Below are 24,190 nucleotides of genomic sequence, written 5' to 3' on the forward strand. Positions count from 1 at the left end.
ATGACAAAATACCAATTTAACACGAGACACCTGAATGAAATGGCAGAAATAAATTTTCGTTCCCTTGTTTCTCTTTATATTCTCAAATAAGAACATAGTGGGGAAACTAAAGGGAGAACATAAGAATTTTCTGCCACCTCAATCTTTAAATGACATGGGAATAAGGCGCAAAGGGGATAAAACGGACAGAATTTTTTGATCTCGTTCTTTGATTAAGCAATTTCAGAATTCCTGAAACAAATTCAAGAACCAAATATTATTTCGACTTTTCTTAATTTGGAAAAACATTTCAAATTTCTACCATCTTTGTTACCATTGCTTCTTCTCTTCTGTCTTTTGAATATGGATTGACAGAAGATTCTTCATTTTTCTCCATTATTTCTCCATTATTTATCTTTGGAGGGTTACAGATTTGATTTGATTTGATTTATTTCTGCATTGAATTCATTCAATCAACAGAGACAGTATAGAGATCATAGGTTGACTTTTGCAAATTGATTTGCATTTCTTAATGTGTTGAATTTGTCTTTTGTTCATGAATAACCACTTGTCCATTTTTGCAATTTTTACTTTTGTGCTTCGGAGGAGAAAAGCGAATGTGTTCACTCTTGCGTAAGGTTTCCATTTCTATTGACCTACTAGATTGATAGCCAATTTAGTTACCGTTAACATGGTACATAATACATTAATATTAGCCAAATGATCTATGAGAAAGATGAACTTGAAAAAGTGTTTGCTTTTTTTTCTGATTGTACGTTTCCCAACTAATTAACAGATGGCAAACCGGATAGGTGCACTTACATGAATAGAGGTGTTTTGATAACAAGGGGAAAAAAAGAAATGGAATTACACAAGGTGAGCACTGAAATATGAGAAACAGTTAAGGAAGTGACGTCGAGATTATGAAATGACCTTAAAAGATTTCTCGTCTAATCAGTTTGTGTTTAACTACTTCTAATACTGTTGGTTGCAATTTTGTATCTGATCTCCTACAGTGAGGCAGTGCAGATGTCCTGAAAAACTTGACATGCCGTAAGTATCTACTGTTTCATATACGTTCCCCTATTCATGATTCTTATTCCTAACTGCTGCAAGGATGTATATCAAAATGGTTTTATCGGTACAACTGAAAACCAAATTTTGAGTTGACGGTTATAAATACATACATGCATTTGTTATCGCTTTCCGAAATTCGGGGTTTCTCATTGCGTATATGAATGGATTCGCGCAGGAGTTGCAGAATGCGAGGACAGTAAATGCTTGATCGAGTGGCGAGTATAAGAACGATTCCAAGTGGGGAGAAAGTAAGTGAACCAGGTTGCTCGTGGTAAATGGAGCCCAACATATTACATAAACAGCAAACACGACGACAAACATCTGGAACATGCGCTTCCTAGCGACGACATTTGTAGACCTAGGGTTCGACTTCTTGAGTTCTTGAAGGTTGAGGCTGGACTGACGTTTGAGCGCGCAAACTGTCAGGGCTTGGCTCGTCACCATGGTGATAATCGGGATTATGATGTAGAACATGTACAATATTAGGGCTGAAGCGCGTTGCATACTGACTGAAGAATAAATCTGAACACATTCCCCTCCTTCTACTTTCGATAAGACAAGCATATCCAAGCACATCGCACCTGCACAGAGCCATACGAGTATGATGGAACGCATAACCCTCTTGAGCGTAACAACCATCTTAAACTTGAGTGGAAACGCTATGGCAAGATACATCTCGAGTGGTATCAGAGTTAGAGTAAGTATTGATGCATTGATAGAAATCCACATGAAAAGTGACGTATATATCACCTTACAATACAGATTTCCGAGCCACGAGGCAGGAACTCTAGACGCTTGAAACGGGAGAGGAATCATGAAGACGGACGTCAAAAAGTCGGCGACAGCCAGCGCTCCGACCAAGGTGTCGCTTGAGCGACGTTTGTGTCTTCTTCGAAAGACGACGTACATGACTAGGCCGTTGCCAATGATCCCCAGCACGGCAGTCGTCATCTGAGCAACCGTGATCCACGTCCAGGTCAATGACTGCCACGCCCATGTTGGCCCCACCCCTTCTATGTCTTCAGGCTCATCAAGATTAACCTCATCTGTGGGGTTCATCAGTTCGTCTTTACTTTCGTAACTTTGAGTTACAAGTTCTTCCATCAAAGTTGTGAGATACATTTCTCCCCGATTCTTTAGGAGATGAAAATTATTTGGATGAGGAGACCCCACCGGAACGGTAGAAATCTTGACCGGCATGTCCACTGACGTGATACCGGCAGACGACAGAGGAGCAAGCGATGCACTTTCCACCATGGGGTGTGTTTCGGTGTCCTTACCGGTGGCTTGGTAGTGTCCTCTTAGCAGCGTAAACATAATGAAAACACGAACGATGCTCCCCGCCATATTCTACGAATTCTACGAAGGCACGCAGGAGTGATTACAGCTGACGACATGAAAAACATAAGAAAAGAATATATGATCATCAAATTTCATCTAGAAGCGAATCATAGTATACATATTTGTGTCATCGTTCAGAAACCACATTTTGAGATAACTATTTGTATGTAAACAACAACATAATCAGCCGCCAAACGTCGACAGAAAAAAAATCAACAACAACCACCGAGTAAACACCCTTTCTTAATTCAATTCAATTAAATTCATGCTTTATTTCATTTTTCGAAAAGAACATAAACATTTCACTTGCTTTGGTAACAGACAATAAGGTTGCATAGTCGACACAAAGTAAATTGAGAAAAATATAATCGAGGAACCTTGGGATAAGAAATACGTTGTAATGAAAATTGACTGAAGTGATAAATACGTAAAACATCGGAAAATGGAAGGACCCACTAAAAAGACAATGCTTGTAGATTGTGGGCCCCTCAAGTACAGAATGTCAATAGAAATTGATCTGATGCAAAAAGGGGAAGAAAGACTGGGAATAAAGTCAGGAAAAAGTCTGGAAGCCCACTAAGAAGACAGAGTACAATTGTATCAAACAGACACACATACTCAGGCGAATAAACATAAAACGAGACTGGGACGACGAAACTAATGAAGGGGGACTCATAAACAAGACAGAACGAGACAAGACTAACATAACAGGAAGACAATACAACGGACAGAAAGGCAAAACAGATCCAGTGATCCTCGACAGAATTCATTGAAAAAAATGATGGGATGCGTGAAAAGGATACGGAAATATAGAAAAGTAAAGAGAAATAGATGCAGAAATAATATAAATGAAATCAGATCTACTCTGTAAATGTGTCAGGACAAGAGGGACGAGAAAATACGTGACAGTATATTATTTGTAATCTAAGTTCTTCGAAAAGGAATTGAAATAAGCTAACAAGCTACTTCAATTCTGTGGGATCATAAAATTGCAATAAAGAAAACTTTAATCTTCTTTGAAATGAATATATAGAGGGGGCATTTTTTATATCATTATTCAGGGAATTCCGGTAAGTTGGGCCAGTGTAAAGTGTGTTCTTAGCAAGCATCGTTCGTAAAAGAGGTAAATGAAATTCATTGGAGCGTCGAGTGGGATACTCATGGAATGATTGATTTCTTTGAAACATAGAAGCGAAAATGGACGGGAGTGAGTTGTTGCTGTACATGTACATAAATTGCCCCAAAATTATATAAAAACAGATCTTTAATTTTTAATAGCTTATTGGAGGAGAATAACAAATTTGAGTGGGAGGGTATAGAAGGATAACAGATGACACGGAGAGCTTTCTTTTGTAGAAGGGACACTCTATCCAGTAGATTCTGATGAGTGTTACCCTATACTAAAACACTATAATTAAGATAAGGCAATATCAATGAGGAATATAACATAAGTAATGATTTCTATGGAATATATAAATTCATTCTATTTATAACGCCTATATTACACGAGATTGTGTTGGATATATGATCAATGTGTAACTTCCAGGAAAGTTTGTCGTCAACAATAATTCCAAGGAATTTAAAATGTGAAACTCTTTCCAACTAAATATCATTCAAAATTATAGCTGTACTCAGAGTATCAACAGTATAACTGAAAATCATATATTTCGTTTTTGGGGCATTCAAGGATGATTTATTTATTGGCTCTTACCCAATCACTCACTTTTTGTAATTCAGAATTAACTTTTTGAACAACAAAAAAAAATTAGCATCATTGTGGGCAAAAAATACATTGGTATCGTCAGCAAAATGAATGAAAGAAAGTACTTCAGATGCCTGAAAAAATCATATATATAAACAATAAATAATAGTGGCCCTAATAAACTTCCCTGCGGAACACCACAATTTACTTCTCTTGTTACTGAATAATTGTCTTTGCTTGTAACAAACTGTCTTCTATTTTCCAAATAACTCTTGAACCACTCCAAGGCCTTCCCACCTTTTCCGTAATGTGATAACTTGTGGAGTAGAATATCGTGATCAACAGTGTCGAAGGCCTTGGAGAAGTCCAAGAAAATACTAATTAAATGAGAGTGATTATCAATTGCGTGGGCTACTTTATCAATGAAATATAAAAGAGCATGAGTTGTACTGTACTATGCTTCTCTCGAAAACCGAATAAGTAAGAATATTATGCAACTTCAAAAAACTAATGGTTCTCTTATAAATGAGTTTCTCTAAAACTTTGGACAACGATGATAATAATGAAATTGGACGATAATTACTGACATCGGATTTATCACCCTTCTCAAATAATGGAATTACTTTGGCCAGTTTCATCTTATCAGGAAACACACCGTTAGAAGTTGAAAAATTGAAATTGTGAACAAGTGGATCAGCAACTGAAGATATAACACCTTTAAGAATAAAATTATCTATATCATCATACCCAGAACTCCTCTTGCTCTTAAAAGAAGATACAATATCAATAATAGCTGGAGTAAAATAAACAGAATTGGAATTACGCTGGCCTAAATATTCAGTAAAATGATGCTCTGACGCAGGAATATTTTGGGCGTAATTTTCACCTATCTTTGAAAAATAAAAATTGAAAGCATTTGCAATGTGAACAGGTTCACTGATGGTTTCATCATTCAACTTGATATTGTCACTAACAGATTTTTTAGTCGAAACATTCATAGCTTGTTTTAACACATTCCAAGTATTTTTCGTATCAAACTTTATCTTTGCAATTGCTTAAAATAATATATTTTCTTTTCAGAACGTAAAATCGTAGTTAGAATATCTTTATATGAAGTGTATTTATATTTTGATCGCTCATTTTTTCCAATTTGTATCTATAATACAATCGATTTTTCCAGTTAATCGACCGAAGAATTGATTTTGTAATCCACGGCAACCTAGGTGCCTTTTTGTAATCTGGTTTTTTTTTTTAATTGTTGTTGTTTCGGAATGACATTATCCAAATGATGATAAAATGTCTCCATAACATAATCAAAAGAAAAATTAATATCATCACTTTCAAACACTCTTGACCAATCAACATTTTCGAGAACCGCATCAAAACTAGCTAACTTTTCAGACGAAACTCTACGACTTACGCTATAAGGGAGATGAAAAGGATTTAACATTATTAACTGAGGTTTTAAGCGCAAAATGAGTCATAATTGGATAATGGTCTGTCATATCTGAAAGAATTATATAGGAATCAATAAGGGGTAGGGTATTACAAAACATATTGTCGATCAGAGTAGCAGAGTGATCAGTGACACGCGTAGGTTTCGAAATAAGCGGAAGAAAAGAAGAGGACAAAAGGGGGGAAAATTGTGGGAATGAAAGACATGTCCGAATGGATTTATACTTGATATCTTTCAATCATGTGTCATGAAGTAGATGAATTCATGCAAAATTACACACAAGAGTCTTCTTGTCGAAGGATTAAAATGAAATATAGAATGATGATGATGTTCGAGTAACTTGCATACTTATGAAAGCGTCATATTTTGATATGTATAGCGTTAATCGATGAAAAATTGATATATAGTTTCGAGGTTGAAGCTATTGATCCCGTAAACAGCGCAATTCTACATCGACATTTGTTATATAATTCAATTCAATTCAAAGTTTATGTCATTTTTCGACAAAACATATATATTTCATTTCCTTTGATAACAGAAAATAAGGTACACAGAACATTGAGTTATGGAAAGACTATACAATAATTGAGGACCTTATAGTAATTATATATTGTAGTAAAAAAGAAACAGAAGTGGTAGAAATGAAGTATATATATGTATAACCTTGCTTAAAGTGCGAAAAATGGAGAGACCCACTGTAAAGACAGAGCTTGTAGAATGTGGGGCCCTTTGGAAAAGAACATCGATGGAAAGATTAATTGAAGCATCGTAAATACAAAAAAAAAAAAGAGAGGAAGAAGTCTGGAATACCTTGAGATTCTGGAATCCCATTCACTTTTCTCTTTGACCCATCGGGCGCCTATTATCCAGCAGTCTAGTAATTTGGAGTAGCAAAATGTCACGGTATAGTTCTATGACAGTTTTTGGACGTAAACATTCATTTCCTCGAGTACCTTTTCCAATCAAAATTTCGAAGTAAATAGTGTATAGCATATACTTACCGAGGGTTTTTGGATGCAAAGCAGACAGGTCCCACGGGTACACCGATGTAAGTTCATACTTACTTGCTTGGATTATCGTATTTATACCTTTCGTCGGCTAAAATGAATAAATAAAATAAAATGGAAAAAAAAAACTCAAAGCGCTGTCATCATTGTGGAAAAACACGCTGCGCCTACGCATCAACTGTCCTGATATGAAAATTTAAAAGATAAAGTTTCCTTCGACGTTTGTATAACTTCACTCTTTCTTCCCTTTTTTTACATTTTTTTTAATGACAATTAGGGTGATTTTTGTGTTTACGTCAGCATGAAGACAGTTTCATATATTTTTCTTTCTTTTTTTCTTCTCCTCCGTCCTTCCTTTCCACCTTTATTTCAGCATTCTAGGATTTTTCTTCCATTTGGCACTCCTCGATATCTGAACGTCGCCTTTTCAAATTTAAGTTGACCTGATGTAATCTGCTTTCCAGTTGTTCTCCTGACTGATACTGTCTTTTTTTTTCTTTTGATGTTTAAAACTAAGCAAATGTAGATATGCAACTACAAGCGTCTTAAAAAAGGTCAAGAGCAATCTTCACCTTTCAAATACCATTATGACTAAAAACGACTACTGTCCCCTTTGATCTATAAAGCGATTAAATTCGAGCGAGGCAGCCGTTAGCTCGCTTTTGGCTTTTGTGATGGCAACGGCTTTGCAAAGATGATTTCCTTCATTATTTCCACGTGAGTCTAGCACAGCGGGTTATCCACTTTTTTTCACAATTCTGAAGTTGACCTTACAACACCGAGAGTATATACGGAGAGAAAAAGCATTGATAATCTGGTTATTAACCTTTCTTATCCATTATAGCTGCTTTATAGAAATAAAGTAACTTCACAAATTACAACGTGACGAAAGCAAGTGTGAAGGATAAAAAGGAAAATAAAGAATGAAATAAAGAAATAAAAATTTTCATGATGACAGATTCAGATCCACCTTAATTGTTTAGAAGCTACTTTTTAACGACATAAGGAATTTTTGTGTCGGAGAGTGGAAGAGGTTACATACTTACTAGTAAATGCGTGTGATGTACAAATCAAAATACAATACAAATGTTTCCAGACTAAACCATGTACAATTACGGTTTATTGAGAAAAATAGTGATATATCCTTATATTTTAGGTTTTATTGCAAAATTCGTATATGTATGATGTTTCGTGATATAACTGACCTACACATATGCATCAAATGTGATATCTTGAAAAATTTTTTAATTACTGTTCCCAATGGTAAACAAGACCTTTAATGGACATATAAATGAGAAAAATTATATGACAACATTCAGAATTGATTGAGTTGATTCTGAGCTCAAAATGATATGAAAAATATGTATGTAATGACTCTTGATCTGTCTGATATTGTTATCATTATTGTTGTTATTATTATAATTCTTATTATCATTATTTCTTGTGTTTACACTATAGCTACTACAATCATTATCATTGCCATCATTATTAATGTGTGTGTGGCCGTGTGTGTGTGTGTGTGTGTGTGTGTGTGCGTTGTGTGATCCTACGTCACAAAACCAGCAAAAAGTCGTCAGACATGGATTTTCAGATTTTTAATGTTATACACATAATACGTAGGCCCTACAAGTGCTGCCCCATGCAGCTAACGGGGAGAGGGTGTATTATCATAAGAGAGGATTCCTAGTCGATTGAATACGTGGTCAGTGAGTGAGTTGACCATTTAAAAAGTTCACATTCACATAGCTTTGATCTGAGGGAAAGAAAATGGGGGGGGGGCGGAAACAAGGAAAAAGAAAGAAAATCATGCAAGGAAAAAATTCTCTTCTCCGTCTATTGACATATCGTACATGTACGTACACTGTTTTTCTATTGACACTTAATTGGACTCTGATTTGCTTGCATGATTCTAACAGGCAGTCAAGTTCACTTTGACATAAAATCAGTTGGAGGGGGAAAAACACTGGCAAATCAACTTAATCTGACCCTTTATCAGGGAGAGATCAGGCGAAAAGATATGGAAGTCTCCCACGTAATGTCCTTCTACACTCGATATTTTTCGGATTGTTCTTTATTCTTTGTTACGAACAAAGTAAAGTTCGGATTAGAATTGAGAAGTTGTGAAACTGTTCAACACACTCGCGATCGATTTCAAAGACTCTTTAAAGGCCCCCTGAGCTCGATCGGAAATAATCCACTCGCTTGAAAGACAGTGGGGTGCAGGGTCACCAGCTTTCTCGTATCAAACAACAGAGGGTGTGAGGCGCGTACAATTCCGTGTCGCACTGTTGCATTTATCACATCACGGTATACTGCTTGCAGTTGCGGCTTATCAGATCACAGACTGCACAGACGGAGTAAATTTACCACGGACATGGTGTAACTACACTTTCACCATAACCTTGTATTCATTTATCGAGCTTTTGGATTAGAATTTGGGATGGCGACAGCAGACGATACAGTTAGTAAGTAAGAATGTATCCCCATACCTCTGATGCCATTAATTCGAGTAAGTCATTGAGTTGTACTACATGCCTGTACCAATGGGAGTGCTTACCTACTGTATTGATATACGGGCAGAAGGTTTGGTAATAATCATTCTGTTGTAGGCCTATATATCATACCTATTATGTTATGTATCATTTACCAATCTACGTGGTTTAAACAGCCTTGGTCTGGCCAAGATTTAATATACCTTCCAAGTTGTTTTGAACTTGATTGTCATCGGTGGCTATGTGCGAAAAAAAAAAACCGCACATAATTAATTTTATAACTACCTATCGCATGTGCTTCATATTCCTATATGATGCACAGAATAAGATGTGAAGCATGAAACAATATTTCCTTCATTAAACACCATCAACGGACATTATACCAGACGACTCTACCCTCACAAACCACACCGTGCTTAACAGTGGCGTCATGAATACGCTTCTGGCTTTTAAAACAGAAGGTCTGGGGTTCGAATCCCGTCCGGTGAGTTCATCCGCATCCCTCTTGACACAGGTATATATAAATGGGTACATGGCAATGCATGGGTTATTATAATAACAATAATGTGAGTGGCTCTCTTAGGGAGCATGATATTATTCACATTATCTTTAAGAATGAGGCAGGTGCTCATATTTTATAATTGTCTCCCGCTGACAGAGGTTTTGGTGACGGGCTCGTCGGGCTACATAGCCACTCACATTGTGAAACAGCTCCTCGAGGCCGGCTACAAGGTTCGAGGGACTGTGAGGAGTCTAAGCAATCCAAAGAAAGTGACGCCATTGAAGGAACTCTGCCCCAATGCTGCCCATGAGCTGGAGCTGGTGGAAGCCGACTTGACCAAAAAGCAGGGATGGAAAGAGTGAGCCACTGCCATCATTGTATGATTCGTGTAACCATACAGAGAAAAGCGCTTTTTTGACTGGTTATGATGTATTTTAGTGGGTATGTGCGTTTGTGCGTGTGTTGTGTGTGTACTGTGAGCGTGTGTGTGAGGATGCGTGTCTTTGTGTGTGTTTTCTAAGATTTATGGATTTATATATCTTCTGTATAATATGGCATGATTTGCCCCCAAAAAAGTATGTTAAAGAGAATGTGATTCAGCAGCACAAGTGTTATGTAATGAAGCAGATATTGATTGGCTGAAATTGATCAAGCTTTTCCTGAGATTTATGCAGAATTTTGTATCAATTTAGCATACGTGGTATGATTTTCCCAAAATATTATATTGTAGGGCTACTGTATGTACTGTATGCAAAAAAAAAAAAGCAGCACAAGTGAGAAGAATACAGCTGCTTATTTTTGTTCATATTGATTTCATTGTGAAAATGAGCCTGCTATAGAATGCAATTCAAATAAAAAATTCCATTAAAAAGTGTTTAATGTGGGAGAGAACAATTATTTTACATTGTCAGTTGTTAGAAATATATTATCATATTATATTACGAGTATCGAATAATATTTAGTTTGAATCTTTTTGAAAAGTATGAGTGACGAATTTGGTGTTCCAGAGAGGTAGCCATGAGCACGGACGAGATTATTCCGAAAGTTTCCAATAACTTTTCTCCACTGGTGTACGCTACACATGGTGGGACCTGAGTAAAAAACTACCGAACGTTACAATGAGGCACATTGGTTTAATACACGATAGGAAACAAAGCGGGTTTGATATGACATTAGTCTATAGTACCAACAAGAGGGTTCAAGGTTTAAGTGGTTTATCAACAATTTTCCCCAGTCCAACCGGTGACTATGCGATGCAGGAGGTGTTTCATGTCTTCATAATACATTGTATACTCAAAAACTAGCTGATTAGTTTAGTTACATATATGCATGATAGGTGGCTGTGGTAGCAGTGATGCAGGTTGAGATCTAGGAATTTTCCCTCTTCAAGATATTGTCCATCAAGAGCAAACACAGGACACAGAATTGTCACGCACTTGTTGGCAGTGTGCATAGATTTTTTTTTTTCATTATAGCGGCTGCTGGTACGATAAAGATACTGCTCACAAACAAGATACGCAGTACGCGACCTCAGGGACAATAGCTCTCTATCGCCACTCGCTGTGACCGTGGCTATGGACGTCCACTTTATAATCAGGTGCTATTTACCGCGTCAGGTAGCAGATAATATTTACACAAATAGCTCTCCCCCCCCCCCCAACTTTTTTTTTTGGAGGGGGGGGGGGAAGGGGCGCTGTGGGACCTGGGAGGGGTAAAGGTCACTGATACCCCCTTCCATCCGCCTCCCCTCTTTTACCTCCCCCTCCCCCTCGTTTACACGGGTAGAATCTAAGGAATCATAGGGGGTGGGGCGCTGCAGCCCCCAGCACCGCCCCCCCCCCCCCGGTTCCGCAGCCGATACACACTTACACACCTATCCACATTGAAGTATTCACCTTTGGTACACACCAGGCAGCCAGTGGCAGGAAACACACGCATTTCCTCTGCCAAAGGTTGCATTCATTGAACTGAGTTCGTTTGCTTGTTTTTTTTACAACACTAATGAAACTACACAACACTTAACTAGGCTGATTTTGTTGAAACTGAAATTAAATATTTTAATAGGTGTGTTTTGAATTCGATTAAATATAACTTAAAAATGCCAAGCGATATGATACATTGTATAATAATAAATAGGTCAAATATTATATGCGCTGTCCTGGACTGTATACTCTATTAAATACTAAATTATCTCTCATGCAGTTCTATTTCACCACCACTGGCGGCCTTGGTGAAACAAAACGGCACTCAGGACAATTTAGTGTTTGTCGTTCTATAATCCAGTGCAGTGCATGATAGAGCATGCCCTATTTGTGTAACACTACTTGTATAATACTAAATAGGTCAAGTAAAACAAGCGTTGTGACTGGTTAGATTGTATCACGTGATCTGGTAGGGCCTATAGACCTACGGAAAATGCATGAAGATCGAGGGGAACTATTCCTAAAACAATGTGAATTTGGTGATAACAGCAACAATTAAGATAGAATAATTGTTATTATTGTCATTGAAATGATTATTGTAAATAAACATCTACAGTTTGTTATTTATCATTATATTCGTGTTTTATATATATATATATATATATATATATATATATCTGATATCATTGAATATGAGTTGATTATTTCTGCGGGGCAGGGAAATAGAGTAAATTGATCAATTTGGTACTTGTAAGATTCATTCATATAGCTATAATGAGGTAGTGAAAGATGACATTAATTATTGTCTCATTCAATGAACATCTTCGTTTAAAGTGTATTGTTTGCTGGAGTTAAAGTAACTTCAAAACTTGTCATATGATACTTACAGTGTCATGCCATTTTTTCACTTTTTTTTTAATACTTTCAGTTAACTTCATGCTAGGATGGAATTTCCGGTTAAACTGCAAATAGGTCCTACAGTAATTCAGTGCTTCCCATCAGAAGAAGTGTGATGATCTCATCTACTTAATTAAGAAAAAAATCATTCATTTCAATCATTTATTGTCATATCATGAATATTAATGTTTTGTATTTTATATACACCTCACTTCTGTATTCTGTACAATTTTTATGGTATATTTTGTAGAGTAACATTTTCTTCTTGCACATCTTGTGTAAATCTTTAACAAACCAAGGTTTATTTTTCGACCTTTTACCTGATGTTACAGCTTTTATTGGAGAGCAATCATTGTAGCATTCATGAAATTGATGTGAAAAAAATTATGAATATGGGTTTGGTCTTCATGTCCGATGATCCATTTTATTTTCGATATCATATCCACATAATTGTTAACATTTGCTTCGCATACATAACCTTTTCTAATAATGTATTCAGGATCAACCCTCTTGCTTTGATTTCCTTCGTATGAATGAAAATACACCCCCAAAATTGGTAAATGATCACTAATATGTTTGCAGCCACGCAGGACCCCTGATATGATATGATCGAGGTTACTTGAGAAAATGGTCTAGCAACGAGCTTGTATTTTTTTATACGAGTTGGAAAATGGATCATCGGATACATAGATCTGACAGTAAAAACATCAAAAAATCATTAACATAATAACAAGTAGAAAAAGTAATAAGATCAATATAAAAATCTCCAGTTATGGAAAAACATCTTTTTACAGCATTTACAATTTTCTAAATTTGGTTTAATGATTCTAAAAAGTGTTAGATAGGACAACCTGGAGGTTTTTGAATTGCACCAAAGACTATATTCTTACGGCCAGTTTTAACTTCAACAAAAACAGTTTCTACAAATTATGAATTAATGTATATTTCTGATTTGTTTGTAAAATCTAAATCATTACTTATAAAAATTCCAACTCTATCTCCTCTTCTTTTTTCTCAACCATTACAATAAGATTATAACCATCAATATAATAGAAATCATCTTGTCTTCGCCATGTCTCTGTAATCCCTATTGCACTAAATTTGAAATCTAAGGCGTGAAGAAGAGATGCATATGACATGCGATCAATATTTTCCAATACTACTTGTATTTGCGTACATACAGGAGATTTTTATTACTCTTTTCATTTTTAACCTCAGCGGTTGTACACAATTGTTTAATTCTTCACGCAAGTAAAGACATTAATCAATAGTATCACTTTCAGTTTTAAGCAAATCAAATGACAAGCAAGTAGTTAATGTAGTTATATCTACACCATTTACCAGGGGCGGATCTAGGAATTCCGTATAAAAAAGGAGGCGCCTTTACAAAATTAATGGGGGCCCATGCGCCCGCCTCCCCCTCCCCCATTTTTTTTCGTTTCTATTCATTTTCTTTTACAAAACCTCTATATCCGCCACTGATTTACAGTCGTTTGATGGTTATTGATGGGAGGCATATCGAAACTTTGACGCTAACCACACATGATTACATGCCTATACACACTCAGTCACACGCGCACACACAATCAAGCTCAGGCAACAATAGACAAGGTAATACACTCATTAAATTTGGTTTTAAAATGATATATCAATGGCGTACAATGGCTAAAACCGGAAACCATAAAAGTATGAGTTGCAGACAATAGACAAGCTGTATTTATGTTACAGCATGCTCATAATTACGTTTCAGATGGAGAGCAGGGGGGGGGGGGGTCAGAGCTCCGGATATCTGCGATTTTCTAGTTTCCTAGTTTCACGACCGTTTGAGGCTTTGGAAATATTGGCAAATATACTCCCATCTACGGACCATGACGAGGATACATGTGGATGTTTGGAAACTTGATGGAGGAGATCTTCATTGTGCTTGGTCAGATCCTCAACTACTACAATACCTTTCCCTTCCAATTTCCGTCTGTTCTTCAGGAACTTATTTTTGAATTTGTATTAACGGGGTTTTACAATGACGGGACATGGTGAGGCCTTCTATGCAGCACCGGCATGATAATGTGCTGGTGTCCGAAGATTGCTGATTACTTCGTCCTACTCGATGACACCTGTCGATATACTGAGGGGAAAAACGGACATCGAGACGAGAAGCAACGTCGCACACAATGTTTTCAGTAGCTTCGTTAGGCGTTTCCTCGACTCCAAGGATCCTGATGTTGTTTCTACGGGAATATTGTTCAAGATGATTCAGACAACGTGTAAGGTCAGTGACCTTTTCGCTGGTGATCTCGACGTTTTGCTTTTAAAGCCTGCTGGTGGATGTCTTGGAGCTTTTCGTCGAGAGAAAACTCCAGTTCGTGTAGGGATGCCAACTTCTCTTCCAAAATTCCTCGAAAGCGATTCTCTCTCCTCTACATGTGCTGATCAAACTTTAGTCGTTTTTTTCCATCGTCATGGCAACAACAGACTCGACAACACTCATGGATTTCAAGGTTACTATCGGCAGAGGGCGCAAGGGTGTTTCCGCAGCCATTTTCTGGTTTCGTTTGAGGTTTTGTTGCTCCCACGAGTATCTGGCATTTTTATGTGTTTCCGTGGAGTAATAGTTATGAATTGGTAGCGTAGTTCAACTGACCATCCAATAATATGTAGGATATGATTGTTACAGACGCCTTGCACGGAATAAACATTCACTGTGGGCCCGTAGAAATACGGATTAAAGTCAAGACAGTCCGACAGATAATTGATTAGGTGGGACTAGGCAAATGTCCACATCCTGCCTTAGCATTTTTACGAAGGTATGAGGTAACTTCAAAATTCAGCTTAAAAAATGGCATACATAGTGATTCTTGGTTTCTGGTTTAAAGGTGAATGCTTAATCAGACTACACGTTGTACATATCAAATATATAGGCGGTAAGATAAACATTGGATAAAACAAGTAAAAATTTGTGGCTTTCTGTACTCCTTCAGACTTTATACTGCACCACCGATCCACGTAAATTTTCAATAATGAAATTGTTTTTGGAATAAACAGTTATGGTTTATTGACAATTTTTTTGATATCTCCTTATATTTTAAGTTCTATTGCGAAATGTTTGTATGTAGGATGTTTTGTGATACAACAGACCTACAGATATATGCATCAGATGTGATAAGTTGAACATTTAAAAAAAAAATCACTGCTCCCAATGGTAAATAGTACCTTTAAACTTGCCTCTTTCAGAGCCGTCCGAGGGTGCACGCACGTCCTGCACACCGCCAGCCCTTTCCCTTCGCAAAACCCGCGAGACGACGACGAGATTCTGAAACCCGCCGTAGAGGGCACGCTCACTGTACTCCAGGCGTGCGCAGACGTTGGCGGAGTTCAAAGGGTGGTGATCACGAGCTCTTGTGCTGCAGTCACTGGTACGAGAAAAAATAATGGTGTTTTCACCATGGTTCCGTGTTGGCAGATGACATCTAAGGACTCATTTTTTCTACCTCAATCAATGACATCAGTGGCGATACATAAATATCACGATACCTCAATGATAAATCAAAACAATGTGATTATAGCTGCGATAAATATTTTGTCACGTGCCACGTATTTCGAATAATTAATCATTAATGTGCCTCACTTAGAATGCAAAAATACGTAAGTCTTTGTTTTGCCATAAATAATACGGTAATTTTCGAGCAGATATTACAAACGAAAATTCTTGGGAAAGTTCATGAGGACAATCCCTTTGGTACGTGATAAAAGAATCAAACAAAACCAAGAAGCATTTGAATCTAGTAAAATAATCATAGTCAAGTATCACTGTATATTAATTTAATGACGTTTGTATATGCGGGGTTTTTCGGTGGGGAGGGGGTGTTTGTTTGTTAGTCATTCAAGAGGCTAAGCCGGAAATGACCTGGCATGATATCTCCTCGTTGTTGTTGTTGTTGTTGTTGTTGTCTTGTGTGTGTGTGTGTGTTTGCCCTTTTTTTAATGATTACTGATTGAAAGTGTTTTTTTTTTGTTTTTTTTTTTTGTAAACCACAGACATGGTGAATCCTAAGGGAACAGTACTTGACGAAAGTAGCTGGAGAAATCTCGAAAGCCCACTCAAGGACACGTACGGGAAGAGCAAGGCTTTGGCCGAGAAGGCTGCCTGGGACTTTGTCGAGAAGCTGCCAGGTGCGAGCTTATGTAATAACACAGTCATCCTCGCCGAAGTTGATCTCGCATAAGTCGGAGATTGGCTAAGTCGAAGAAAGATTCTACCCCACATGTATACTGACATGTTATGAATTCTATTGTGGAATTCGAATTCGAGAATTTTCCTCCGCTCCCGTGGAAAGTTGATTAATGAGAGCTTGACTGTGCCATTTCTTCTCTATCGAGAATTAAGGAATCACATTTCCTTGTATCTTTGTCACACAACTAGGACATTCAGAACAGTCGCACATGGGAAGTTTACCATTGATGCATGCATAATTGATAACAGAATGTATTTGATTTTTAGATGTACTTTTGAAGTCATTCATTGGCGAAATCCTGTTCTAGATATGCTGTCCCATGGTAGAGGGACTGCTGTTTTAAAAGTTTTATAGTAATCATAATCATTATGATAGTCAGAAAGTCTTATTTAGCAGAATCAATTTCTTTCGTGTCAGCACTATTCTCCAGAATGTCTTGCTATGATATTAAATAGGACAACTAATTTTACACACCTTCATCCTCTGCATTTGCTTAATAGCTCATGATATTAAAGTTATTTTCCTCCAATCATATAGCAATCCAAACTACAGAATACGAGAAATGTTAAAATTATCTATGATAATTTTCAAAATTTACACATCATGAGCTACCTGTTGCTTCTTCACAGTATAAAGTTTGGGGACACAGCCTGACTGAAAATGTAAAAGAAAAAGGTCATATTTTGATAGTTAAAAACCCAAACAATTCCATAAGACGTCAAATTGTAAAATTATTGCCGCAATCTTTCCTGTGTCAGAGGGATCCAAATTTGAGCTGGCCACCATCAACCCGTCCCTGGTTCTGGGACCCGTGCTGTGTGGTACTCCAGGGACCAGCGTGGATATCATAAAGCGGATCATGGAGCGAAATCCACCCCTGCTCCTCAAGTTCAACTTCCCTGTCTGCGACGTGCGCGACGTAGCCCGAGCCCACGTCGTTGCCATGACACTGCCAGAAGCAGCGGGTGAGTCCATGCGTGGATAGGGGTATCCAGGACGGGTGATGTTTCGTAGTTCCGAAGGTTTAATAGTTAATCCGAAAATGAGATAAGGTTCGTAATTGCGAAAACTCGTTCGAACGCACCTTCTTTCCATTTTTGGAGTGACGAACCTCATTTGATGTTCTGATTAACGAACCTTCGGCCTAGCGAACCTTATTTCATTTTCGGAATTTTCACAGACCTTCGGAATATCGCACCTTGGGAATAACGTCACCCCCCCCCCCCCCCAAAAAAAAAAAAAAAATAAAAAATAAAAAATAAAAAATAAATAAAAAATAAAAAATAAATAAATGAAAAATAAAAATACGACAAATATTCGTATTAGCGACCTTCGGAATATCGCCACTTGGAAATAACATCACGATAACAAAATATGACAAATACTCGTATTAGCGAACCTTATGTCATTTTTGAATTGGCGGTATAGGAAATCTGTATGTTTCGCAATAATGAACCTTTAGCATAATGAAAATCACCCTCCGGCACACAGGGCATATATAAGTGCATGCCAAAAGAGACACATAAAACAAAAGAAATAAAACGGAAGGGAGCATTAGGACGCTATACAGGGCGTATCAAAAGAAACGTTACACTTTTGAAAAAATTGTCTAAATTACATTTCAAAATATTTGGAAGATCTTTTCATATTTATGGATGCCCAATAGTCTCATCTATCAAGTGCAATCAACAAAACAAATTTTTGTTCACGCTTGGCTGAACACTGACGCTCTTTGACCAGAGTGTGAAAAATGACTTGCGCCAAATTGAAAGAAGATGGAAAATTCAGCCAGCAGTCCAAATAAGTGCTCCCATTCAAACAAATTGCTCTTTTGCTTAAAGCTTTGATTATGTTGTGATAGTCTGAGATTTTTTTGTCAGCTTTATCGTAATTCTAATGATTTCATTTCTAAATTAATTGGTGAGAATTAGAGTTTGTAATTACTTGAAGATCTTTAAAGCACAGTTTTCACAATACACGGACACATTAATTGATTGATTCAATGAATGATTGATTGCCTGCTTGCTTGCTTGATTTATTGATTGATTGATTAATTGAATGAATGAATGAATGATTGATTGATTGATTGATTGATTGATTGATTGATTGATTGGATTGATTGGATTGATTGTATTGATTGAATGATCTGAGGATGCATTAATTTTGTACTTTTCTTGACTGAGTAACTGGCATGTGGGTTCGATATGTCTGTGCATGATTTGTGATACCTGTGCTTAAAAGATCTTAAAGTTGTTAATCAACCTTCCATAACACAATGGAATCATTTAAAACGTTACAAAAAATCGTCAGAAAATTCCTAAACTATCATAACATAATCAAAACTGTGAGCAAAAGAGCAATTTGTTTGAATGAGAACACTTATTTGGACTGCTGGCTGAATTTTCCATCTTCTTTCAATTTGGCGCAAGTCATTTTTCACACTCTGGACAAAGAGCGTCAGTGCTCAGCCAAGCGTGAACAAACAATTGTTTTATTGATTGCACTTAATAGATGAGACTATTGGGCATCCATAAATATGAAAAAATTTTCCAAATATTTTGAAATGTAATTTAGACAATTTTTTCAAAAGTGTAACGTTTTATTTGATACGCCCTGTAGTGGCGGAATCGTGACAATCTTAGCAGGCATATGAAGATTGATCAAGATTGTTGCAGATTTAAAGCTTGTACGTAGTTTCATTATACACACGAATTCGAAGCTTGGAAACACAACTCATTTTGCAGACCTATCTTTTCTTGCTCAAGTTGGTTGTCTCCTGTTTTCACCGTTACGTATATGTGAAAAACTAGTGTAAGCAAAAACCTGACAGAACTGTAAACGAAGTTGATGCTTTGTTGTATAATGACCTTAAAAAAAAATGTTGTTTAAGAGGCAGCGAAGTTTCAGGGAAAAATTAGAAATAAATAACTTTAAAAACTTTTGTTGTGTTTGTCATAGAGTTTTGAATTTGTTATAAAACGATAGCAGCTGACGTCACAGTCGATCGCTGTTCCTTTCCCCCTCCCCATTGTCTCTGTGCTATATATATCTGTTTATCTTTCCCGCTTTTCTTGATCAACTGGTATAGGTCACCGGCACATCGTGTCTCCCTACACACTGTGGTATTCGGAGATGTCGGATATTCTTGCCAAGGAATTTAGAGACAAAGGTAAGGGGGTCTTATTTTGCTTTACTTGATTTGCGATTCTATTCTCGAATAACCGCATAACAATGCTTTATCGACAAGGCAACAGCGACAGCAATTTTGTAGGTTTAACATCATAGCTTGCAAATGCTTGATTTACAATTAGTTTAACAATATAATAATATAATAATATAATAATAGATTGCAATAACGAATGTCAGATAAGTTATCATTCATTCAAGGAAAGGTCATGGAAATCAATTTGACGCGCCGATATCTTAATCATTTCTTTACCAAAGCCCATGATTTAGGGGAAAAAGTAATAGGTACCACAGATAAGCACGTACAAATTCTGTGTTTTATCAAAAGCAATACACGACTTATCAACAGTCAGTGAAATATTCTCCCCTCCTCCCACCCCCCCCCCCCCCCCCCAAAAAAAAGGAAATCGTTTACTGATATGTGACTTTGGACAATTCTTGTTGTTCTGTTCCAAGGAGCATGATTCCCCACTGTTAACGCCGAAAAAAACGCTGGTGTCGTTTTATTTCTTTTTTAGAGCTTGAACTGTCAGAGAAATTTCGACTGCAAACACTTAGCCTATATGAACACCAAAGGGGTGATTGTTACTTCTTCTAATTCCTGACTGAACTTGAATAGGCCTTGTTGTTAATTCAACATTTGAATGAACTGTTAATTTCACCAGAATCAACGCAGTAAAGGTGTTATAGAAAGTTCCATTCTACTCAGGTGTCCAGAGACACTTTCTTTGTAACGTTATATTGATGGGAATAGGACAATACACAAACTGATTCTCAAGTACATGATACCAACAAATATTTCGTCAAACGGTCATCAGAACAGGGGCAGATCCAGGAATTCCGTGAGGAGGGGGCGCGTGTACAAAATTAAAGGGGGGGGCGCACGCACCCCTCCCCCATTTTTTCTTTTTATTTCTTTTGTTTCAACAAAAAATAAAGGGGGGGGGGGGCGTGCGCCGGTTGCGGTCCTCCCTGGATCCGCCCCTGTCAGAATACAATCTGGATTGAATAGTTATCGGTTCGATTTGAGAAAGTTGAGGAACGTGTTCAGTGTATCAGCATGTACGTTACACTGACCAAAGTGTAACCTGCAATGATTTACACATGTATATAAATATAGCGTATCAAAATGCACCAAGTTGTGTAAGTCTACCAACATGCGCATTGCATCAGAAAATTGCATCAGAAAACCAGGAAAGTGACTGACACCTTTGCTTGAACTCATCGAACCCACAGGTTATAAACCTCCGACGACTACAGCCCCGAAGCTCCTGCTCCAGGTGGCCAGCGTGTTCGACCGGGCCCTCAAGTACGCAGTCGCACTCGTTGACTGCAAGACAGAGTTCAAGGACACCAGGGTGAGAGTGCTATCTCCATGGTGATGACTATTATTGATGACGGTGGTGATGACAGTGGCGGTGGCGGTGGTAGATGTTGTTGGTGGTGGTGATGGTGGTGTTGTTGGTGTTGGTATATTGATGGTGTTGGTGCGTGGTGTTGGCTGTGCTGGAGGTGGTGGTATTGTTGGTGGTATTGGGGTGGTGTTGATGGTGTTGCTGGTGGTAGTGTTGTGGTGGTGGTATTGGTGGTGGTGATGTTGTTTTTGTTGTTGTTGTTGGCAGTGGTCGTGTTAATGGTGGTGGTGGTGGTGGTGGCGGCGGTATTGGTGGTGTTGATGTTGGTGGTGGTGTTGCTTGCGGTGTATTATGGTGGTAGTTTGTATCAATATCACTGAAGGGAATAAATAATGATGAAACGAATGGGGATCGGAATAATGATAATGAAAGTGATGCACAAATATTTTTGGTACTTATGTAGCAAATAATGTTCGAAACAACAGTGATAACCATCAGACTTACGATACTGACGATGATGATGATATAAAAACAACAATGAAAACAATAATAAATGCAAAAACATGAACAAAAGAAAGCAATCGCTTTTCGTGGTGTTTTACAGTGGACACTGAATTACAAGACATACAAGTATAATCAGGTTTTCAATGTCATTTCAGTTCAGCACATCTTATCACTATTACGTTCTTCCATTTCTGTGCTATATCTCCCCGTTATTTCAGTGATTTGCTTCTCAATTTATGTATCGCAGCTTCGACAGGTTCTCGGCATTACCCCATACGACCCCAAGGACTCTCTGATCGACATGGCCTACTCCTGCATCGAAAGGGGGTTCATCGTCCGCAAGAAGGGTTACTTTAATCCCAATGCAGAAGGGGCAACCTCGAAATAGGAGGAGCATGAGACAATGTCAGTTACGAAGCGGAGCGCGCCAGCGGAGGACGAGAAATGAGAACCTTTGATATTATCAATTAATCTCTGTCGCCGTGTAGCTCACACTTCTGCTGTGTAGTATTATATTGATTGTGCCTTACGAAATCGTGAAACTTGGCCTAATAATGGGTACTGTCTTTGGGAGAAGAAAAAAAAAAGTCTCTGAGAAATAGCTTGCAACACATACAGAATATCTTCGAATATTGTATTATATAGAATTTACTTTCACTATGTACATGCAGGGTTTTATTAGCCAACTAGACGACTTGTTATGATCGACGTATGGAATTGCAACGTTTCTCCTCTGCTCACAGATAACATAGTGTATACTCTTGAACCTACATAGTCTTATCATGGCATTTATGAATTGGTGATGTGTGATCGAGATTCGTGTGTGTGTGTGTGTGTGTGTGTGTGTGTTTATTTCCTGAATGCCTTTGAAAAATAAGTCAGACCTTTTCACCCGCTGGTATTCATCAAAGGTGAACGCAACATTTTGGGAATCGAGTATTCAGCGTCATCTTTAGTGAGTGTCACGAACGCCATATGGATATTAAAGTCATTATTTACCGTTAATTTTGCAGATGAAACAAAAACCCAGCTCTAGTGCCTCAAACTAGTTCTAAAATGTGAGTCAGGGATAGAAACAACCAATGTAAAAAATTTGAATCAGTTCAATCAATGTAAAGTATTGTTGAATATACAAAATGTGAACAGTATTTATAAAAAAACGTATCTAGACTAAACCGTCTACAGTTATGGTTTAGTGAGAAAATAGTGTTTACACTTTAGACTTTATTACGAAATTGCTATATTGTAGGATGTTTTGTGATAAAACTGACCTACACATATGCATCAAATGTGATATCTCGAACATTTTTTAAATCACTGTTTCCAATGGTAAACAGTACCTTCAAGATAGTTGTATACATTGTAAATCCTGAAAAAAAAAATTTAATCACTTGTTAATGCAGTACTACAAAACATGTTTTTATTGTCCCAAAGGGACTGATAGTTCGAAAATTCAAGGGTCATTGTTGACTCTTTGTCAAGTGAATTCGATTTAAACTCAATTCAATTCAAATCTATTTCATTTTTTGACAATAATATATATCAATACATGTCACTTTTTTTCGTAACAAAGGATAAGGTAAGCAAGACAATGTGAATGAAAAGAGTATGTAGAACAATAGTGAAACCTTATAGTAATTATGCACTGTCCTGAATACGAAAGTGATCAAAGTGAAGTAAGCAATATGCAATGCGCAAAAAATCGAGGGACCCAGTGAAAACACAATACTTATAGAATGTGGGCCCCTCTGGAGTAAGGAACATCTAAAGATAGAATAGTTTGAAACTATGATGATGTGAATCATCAGCTCCGCCGAGCCGCTTTCTTGATCATCCTTGTTGAGATTCCTCATTATCAGCTAGTAGGCATTAGCATTTACATCTACATTTACAATCACAGATATGCCATATTGTTGTGCTTCTGTGTTTGTTTTTTCTTCTGTCCTTCCTGTCTGTCCTGTACTGTCTGTCCTGTTTTGAATTTCTATATATTTTACTTTGGTAATTCAGAAAGTCAAAGATTTGGGCCGATGGCATGAGTTTTCACAGCATACGAGCACTGCTTTTTAGCGGACCTGGGGGGTGTTTCATAAAGCTGTTCGTAAAGTTACGAACAACTTACGAGCGACTGGTGATCAGTTTGATGTGCTATACTTACCAGAATTTTAATAATTCAGCACAAGAACTGATTACCAGTCGCTCGTAAGTTGTTCGTAACTTTACGAACAGCTTTATGAAACACCTCCCAGGGAGGTGAGTCTCTTCACACCTCCCTGAGCGGACCCCTCATTTTTTTTTTCTGTGAACATAGATAATGCAACAAAAGTCTGGTTTAAAACTATGTTTACATCTGTACATGTTTTCAATTCCTTAATCATTTTGAATTATTACTTTGCAGGCAACTATTGTGAAATCAAGATCATTTGTAATTCTCTTATGTTATGCTTTGGGAAAAAAAAGAAGGAAAGGTGAGAGTGAATTGCATTGAATTGATTTGAACACGCGCGGATCATAAGAGGACTACACATTACAAAGTAT

At 37.4% G+C, this 24,190-nt stretch overlaps 1 protein-coding gene across 1 annotated transcript; it reads left to right on the forward strand.

The window, feature by feature from the left end:
- Positions 1–9,669: 9,669 nt before the first annotated feature.
- On the forward strand, positions 9,670–22,253 carry LOC139730824 (uncharacterized). Its single transcript, XM_071641698.1, has 7 exons — positions 9,670–9,914; positions 15,607–15,788; positions 16,411–16,545; positions 17,366–17,572; positions 19,696–19,776; positions 21,030–21,151; positions 21,900–22,253. Exons 1-7 carry the CDS (start codon positions 9,670–9,672, stop codon positions 22,038–22,040), a joined length of 1,113 nt encoding a protein of 370 aa, XP_071497799.1. The 3' UTR covers positions 22,041–22,253.
- Positions 22,254–24,190: the final 1,937 nt, after the last annotated feature.

This window comes from Diadema antillarum, unplaced genomic scaffold, assembly GCF_040938485.1.
Source record: "Diadema antillarum isolate AM-2024a unplaced genomic scaffold, OU_Dant_1.0 scf00000022, whole genome shotgun sequence".
NCBI classification, from domain to species: domain Eukaryota; kingdom Metazoa; phylum Echinodermata; class Echinoidea; order Diadematoida; family Diadematidae; genus Diadema; species Diadema antillarum.